Below are 7,073 nucleotides of genomic sequence, written 5' to 3' on the forward strand. Positions count from 1 at the left end.
CTTTTCATTATTAATTTTGCTTAATCCTTATAAGTTCATGTTTTTTAGTTTGTTTAATTTTTGAAGTTTCTTTTTTTTTTTACTTTTTGCTTTGAGTCATTAACTTTTTAGTATTCCTCAAATAGTTTTTATTAGTATACTTTTTAAAATTGGTTTACTTTTTATTATTGTTTATTTAATTTTTTCTTTGATTCATTTACTTTTTAGGAAGATGACTGAAAGTGTAGAGCATTGTTCTGCTGTTATCACTAATGAAGATATGAATGTAAGAATTTATAAAATACCTACTCAGCCTGTGCTTCCTAGGATATATTATAATTCTGGAGGTGATAAAGAGTATATACCATGTTGTTCTTTGGAGAACAAACCCTTTGTTGGAATGAAATTTGATACTCTTGAACATGGTATTGCCTTCTATTACAAATATGCCAATGGGTGTGGATTTAAAGTCCGTTCTAGTACTACTAAAGTACAAAAGAATAAGGATGATTCTAATGATAAAGGAGTTACTGTGATTAAATATTTATTATGTAGCAAAGAAGGGTATGTGACAAATAACAAGAAAGCTGGCAAACAAGTTGAAGGTGCATATTTAAGGAAAAAGACTGTGAACAGAGTTGGATGTCCTGCTAAGATTAAATTTAGGTTTTGTAATGGTGGCCAGTATATAATTTATGCTTTTTATGAGCCTCATTGTCACCCTTTTTCTACACCTATTACTAGGCAGGTTACTAAATATGAAGTTGGTTTAAATTTTGCTCATAAGAAGTTTATTTTTAACAACTCAAAGTTAAATATAGGGGCTATTATGTCATATAGGATCATGAAAGAACTTTGTGGTGGGTTTCAAAATGTCAGGGGCAGTAAAAATGATTTCAAAATTTTTTTTAGGGACTTAAAAGTTTATATCTCTAATGCTGATGGTGTAATGTTTGTTCAAAACCTTGAACAAAAAGTGAAAACAAGTAAAAGGGGGTTATTATTTTGATTACTGTGTTGATGAAAGCAGGCACTTGACACGTGTTTTTTGGGCTGATGCTATTGGTAGAAGAGATTATCAATTGTTTGGGGACTCTCTATCTTTTGATTCTACCTATGATACAAGTAAATATTTATTGGTTTTCTGTCCTTTTACTAGAGTTGATAATCATAACATATGTGTTACATTTTGTGCTGCTTTATTATCTAAAGAAGATGTAGAATCTTTTGTGTGGCTATTTCAAACTTTTTTGAAGTGTATGGGAAGATATCCCTCTTGTATAATCACTGATCAAGACCCTGCAATGGGTATTGCCATACAAAAGGTTTTTACCAAGACTAAACAAAGGTTATGTATATGGCACATAATTGAGGAAGGTACCTAAAAAGGTTGGAACTTAGTTTTGTAATGAAACTGAGTTCTTGAAAAAGCTAGGTGCAATAGTTTGGGATAGAGAAATTGATCCCCATGTATTTGTTGATGGCTAGAACAGTGTTATGGAGGAATTTGACCTTAGCTTGTTAATCATGAGTGGTTTGCATACATGTTCAAGATTAAACATCTTTTGATCCCTGCATATTTAAGGGACTTATTTATGGGTGGGATACTGCGTTCTACTTCTAGGTCTAAAGGTGAAAACAGTTTCTTTTGTAATTTTACAAACCCCCATGTGACTTGTGTTGAATTCTTTATCCGTTATGAAACTGCTCTTGATGCTCAAAGACATGAACAGGATGAGTTGAACAGGATTAATAAATCTGAGCCTTAATTGCTTACTAATTTACACTTGGATAAGCACGCTGTTGTTGTTTATACTCGTGCCATTTTTTATGATTTTCAAGAAGAATGCTAGGCAGCCTGTTTCTCATGTGGTGTTGAAAGTTGTAGTTCTCTGTATGGAGATGGTGTGGAGTTTTCTATAATTGTTGATCATGAGAAAAGGAAAAATTTTGATGTAAATTTTGACTTTGCCACATATGAGTCAAGTTGTACTTGTAAAATGTTTGAGAATCAAGGCATCTTGTGTAGACACATTCTTTTTATTATGAAAGGCAAGTGTATACGTGAAATTCCTAATTTTTATATCTTAAATTGTTGGAGAAAAGACGTTCTGAAGAAAGCTTAAGCCATAAATGTTGTTCTGGATGATGCTTCTAAGTATAATATGAAGAAGCAATTGGTGAGTGATGTGTGGTGCAAGATTTTCAGTTGTGTGAGTTTATCTGACCAATCTGAGGATAATTTATCTGAGTTATTAGGACATTATCTTCATTTGAGGAGTAGATGCTGACAAAGAAAAATCCTGAAAATGCAACTAGTTCAAAAAAGGTGAAAGATGCTGATATTCAGGTTTTGGTTAGGTTAAATGAAGTAGATGTAAACATCTTACCTCCAAATTAGTGTCTTAATAAAGGTTATGCTAGAAGATCAAAGCAGTTGAAGAGTGCAAAAGAAATAGCTTCTGAAGAAAAATCCAAAAAAGGGCAGAACCTGTAGAGCTTGTGGGCAATTTGGAGTTTCACATGACAGTAGAAACTGTCCAAACAAATAGTTCTTTTGGTATTTTACTTTTAAATGTGGTCGATTTACTTTAATCTGTTATTTATTTACTTTAACAATTAACTTGATTTACTTTTTATTTTTGTGCAGGTATTATTATACTTGGTACTTTTTTTTTTGGTATTTTACCTTTGTACTTTAATTTGTCACTGATTTTCCAATGTTTATTTTTGTGCAGTTATTAAAATACTTGAAAATTTAAAGAATTTTTGGAAGATCAAGATATACTGAACTAATATTTTTTTAATTTTTATTATTGAAATATTTTTACATTTACTCTAAGTAATTGTACTATAGAATTAAAGTTCAGTTTATTTACTTTTAGCTATTATACACTAACTTTATGAAATATTTCATTTACTTTATGATATTTTATATCATATGAATTGTGTGATTTAGGTAATGTCCTTATTTACAAAATTGAAGATAATATCCTATATTACTCCTTTCATCCTAGAATATTTTGCATGATTTTCATTTTCTGTTCCAAAATACTTGACATATTTCTAAAATAGCATGAAACCACATTTATCATGTTTGAGATGAGTTTGTTTACCTCAAAACATAAATATTTCCCGTGAATCACCACGGATTCACTCTAGTGCTTATCAATGTACAAGTACTCGTACAACTCTATATTGATAGCTACCAAGTAAAGCATGGTCAAATGGTAAGGATTGAACCTTCTAACTTTAAGAGTATGAGATCAATCATAAAACATTTGATCTTACCTTGACACTCTGTTGTAGTACTCATCCTCATTCCCTTTATAAATATCACTATTCTTTTCTTGTCGATCGACATTGTATTCAAAACCATTAACATTACCATCATTTTTATCACCTAATTTAAACCTAGTCACCTACCAAACATTCAATAATGCACGGTTATCCCATAACATTAATGTTACTAATGAAAACAAAAATTTTTAAAAATCAAATGAGATAAACAAATAGGTCATTTTCACCCGAAAGTTAGAATTTTAATGTACAAAATATCTAATAAGTCCATAATTCAAAATATAAGAATAGTGGATTTTTTGTCCACTAGGGAAATAGACAAAATATGGGCCATCAACTCATCACCATGAGTGTTTGTCATAAAGCATACTTGATTGACATGTTAACTATCCACAAGTCCACAACTCATTCCAGACAAGCATGTATCAAGTAGCTTAATGTGACAAATTGGTTGCACCAAATTCTGCAATATATTTCTAGTTTTCTACAACTCTCTATACCTTTTTTAAGAAAATTATCATTAATTACGTTAATTTTTTAATCATGGACAAAAAGAACACACTCGGATAAGTGTGATAATATTGGATAATTCTAATAGTATCTGATATTGTGACCTGTAGTAATAAATGTCTCATAGCTCATCGCTCTATTTTGGAGGGAGGGAGGGAAGGGGGGGTTGAGCTCATTTTTTGTGGCCATATTCTTAAAATATTCACTTATGAAACCTTATGTTAACGGGAAATATTTCTAAAAAAAAAATTTCTTTTAAATTTGTACCTTTCACTTTAATGATAATTCATTTACTTTTGATTCATTTTCTATTACTCTAACAGTATTAGTCTTTACTTTAAATCACACATCATATTTCAGAAAAATTTCATTTTCTAAACTTTTCTCTTTTATCTTTAACATAGTTCTTATTACTTTAATACTGTTTTCATTTACCTTTTGATTGATTTTTTCTACTTTTATATCTAGCACCACCTTTCACACAGAATAATTCTAATACTTCAAGTCAAACATATAATATGTATTTATATCTCACAACCACCTCAACCCCCCTCCCTCTAGCTGCACAACCACCTTCAGAATCGTATCACATTGACTTTATTTTTGAACTTTTTTTCTTTTAAATTTGTTCCTTTCACTTTAATGATAATTTATTTACGTTTGGTCCATTTCTTTTACTTTAACAATATTTTTATTTACTTTAAAATCGAATACCATATTTCAGAAATATTTCATTTTCTAAACTTTATTCTTTTACCTTTAACATAGTTCTTGTTACTTTAAAACTATTTTCATGTACCTTTTGATTGATTTCTTTTACTTTAATATCTAGCACCATTTTCACACAGAATAATTCTACTACTTCAACTCAGAGAAATAATATGTATTCTTCATAAAAACATACTACTTAAACCTTCAAACTAATGTTTTGGATTAATACTATACAATTTAAAAGTACTCTAATGCCTATGATATATTCAAATCTGTTAAAAACATCTACACATCAAATGCTGTTTTTGCTTTCTTCTCTTCCCAATCTTTAACATTTGTCAACAGTTTCTCTTGCATTTGATTGTTCTCATTGAGAAGTAGGTTAAGTATTGTCTTTATATGATGATGTGTCAATCTTTGAAATTCCTTTAAGAAAAAAAACTTTAATTTAGTTTTAATGAATTATGCTCTAAGTAATCCATTTAACTTAAGGAATTTAATTACTTCAGAGATAAGTATGTTAACTTACCTCTTTTATCGTTCCCAATCCTATTTCATTAACATCATCATACACCTTCATGTGCAGCATTAGATAGCTTCCTGAATAATTTTCTTCTCTTTCTTTTTGGAATGGAAGTTCAATTATTCTCGGGACAATATATCATTTGCCTTTGGATGCTTTCTTTTAAACAAATTCTGTATTTGAATGATCTGCAATGGAATGAATATTAATGTGATATGATACATTAAAAAATGAATTTAAAGACACTTTGTTAATCTATTGATGCTTTACCGTTTCTAAGATAAAACTCTGTACAGGCTCATATTCTTCATTGTTCTCGTATAAAGTGTTGTCCAAATGATCAATTGTTTCATCTTTGAAGTTTATGATAGCAAGAAAGTAATGATCTTCCTTCTTCAGAGGTACAAATACCTGCACATACATTTTTTTAACACATATTTACTTTAAAGTTGTTTTTTATTACTTTAAACATATATTTTTCTACTTTAAATATTTATTCTATGTCTTGCACATTGAGCTGCATCCAAGTCCAATGATTGTGAATTGTTCCAATTAATCCATAGTTTTTGTAAACTTGTTACTCCCTTTTTCCCATGAGCATTCAAACACATAGTTAAAGCATCCTGCAAAAAAATTCCAAAGATTATTGCAAATATTTATTCAATGCAATATTTATATTATTAAAGTAAATGTAAATAACTTACCATGAAGTCTAATCCAATGAAGAATCTCACCAAGTCATTTTCAGACCTCTCTTTTTGCATTTCATTGTTATTGAGGTGGTTTGCCGAAGCGGTGATCAGATTAGTTGAAACTTTCCATTCGTTGAGCAAAGTGTTAAAATCTTCCCTCACTATTTCAATTGAATCTATAAACCAATCAACTACTTTGCTGTAATGTTAAATTAAATATAAAGTTGAATTTAAGCCAAACAATTTAATATATAATGCAACAAGTATTTATTTTTTTTGCAAGTATAAAACATACCTCTCGTTTGGAAAGTTTTCATCATCATTGATTGCTAAGTAGTCAATCAGTTGGTGACATTTCAAGCTCATGTTTTCCATTACTTCATTGTGTGTTTTCATAAAATCAGAAACACATATCATATCTTCCACCCCTTTCTCCTTCTCAAGTTTCCTAACTACTGTGAACCTTGAAACTTTTTCCACAAGATGTTTTCTTTTAGTGTTTATTTCTGCCAAAGTAAGTATAGCACAGATTTCTGCACGATACACCTTTCTCCTTTTTGCTAAATCAAGGTCAGAATCAAAAGTGTCTCCAAAAAAACATAGCATGTGGATCATGCAAAAGCACCACAATCAAGAGTATATCTTGGTGTCTTCCACTTGAAGTTAATTTCATCAAACTCATATTCTAGTATTTTATCAGCTTTTTCATGATTAATTCTCTTCAGAAACTTTGACATTTCCTCAACATATAACATTTGTTAAGCAATATATAAGTAAAACAAATTTATAGTATGAGTTACTTTAAATAACATATGATTTACTTTAATGAGAACATCTTTTACTTTATATTTTATCTTATTTTTTTATAGGCATTATAATGTATACTTTTAATACAAACTTATTTAGTTTAATAGTAATGCCATTTACTTTATATTAATAGTAATAATTTACTTTTGATAAATTAAAAAATCTTACCACAAGAGATGCAAGAATTCTGTAGAAAAGGCTTATACTTGTCATCATACTCCCTGTTATCCAAGTATTGGATGGGTTGTTTGATGTGTGTCATAAATGGCACACATTTGACGAGCATTTGGGTCATTTCTATTCTCTTTTCATAGCTTTCATGCTTAATAAGTGCTTAGTTTTATGCTTTGTTGCTTAGTTTTACCTTTCTTCTCTTATTTTGTAGCTTTTGTGCTTTTCGTTGGTTTTCTAGTCTTTTCTTCTTTATTTGCTCTATTTTCGTGGTTGTAGGTATTGGACGAGGTTCGGGTCGTGATTTTGGTGATCCATTATGGTGGAATAGGCTTTAGGATCAAGTTCATGGAGTTTGGGAAGCTCAAGATGCAAAGAAG

At 29.8% G+C, this 7,073-nt stretch overlaps 1 protein-coding gene across 1 annotated transcript; it reads left to right on the forward strand.

The window, feature by feature from the left end:
- Positions 1–211: 211 nt before the first annotated feature.
- Positions 212–1,748, forward strand: LOC145571068 (protein FAR1-RELATED SEQUENCE 5-like). Its single transcript, XM_081630162.1, has 3 exons — positions 212–930; positions 1,139–1,304; positions 1,533–1,748. Exons 1-3 carry the CDS (start codon positions 212–214, stop codon positions 1,746–1,748), a joined length of 1,101 nt encoding a protein of 366 aa, XP_081486288.1.
- Positions 1,749–7,073: the final 5,325 nt, after the last annotated feature.

The sequence above is a fragment of the Chenopodium album genome, chromosome 12 (genome assembly GCF_948465745.1).
Source record: "Chenopodium album chromosome 12, dcCheAlbu1.1, whole genome shotgun sequence".
NCBI lineage: Eukaryota > Viridiplantae > Streptophyta > Magnoliopsida > Caryophyllales > Amaranthaceae > Chenopodium > Chenopodium album.

Coding starts and splice junctions, on each gene's coding strand:
- LOC145571068 (XM_081630162.1), top strand. CDS start 212: ATGACTGAAAGTGTAGAGCATTGTTCTGCTGTTATCACTAATGAAGAT. Junction 931..1,138: donor TCTAATGCTGATGGTGTAAT/GTTTGTTCAAAA, acceptor TCCTTTTACTAG/AGTTGATAATCATAACATAT. Junction 1,305..1,532: donor TGGGTATTGCCATACAAAAG/GTTTTTACCAAG, acceptor TACATGTTCAAG/ATTAAACATCTTTTGATCCC.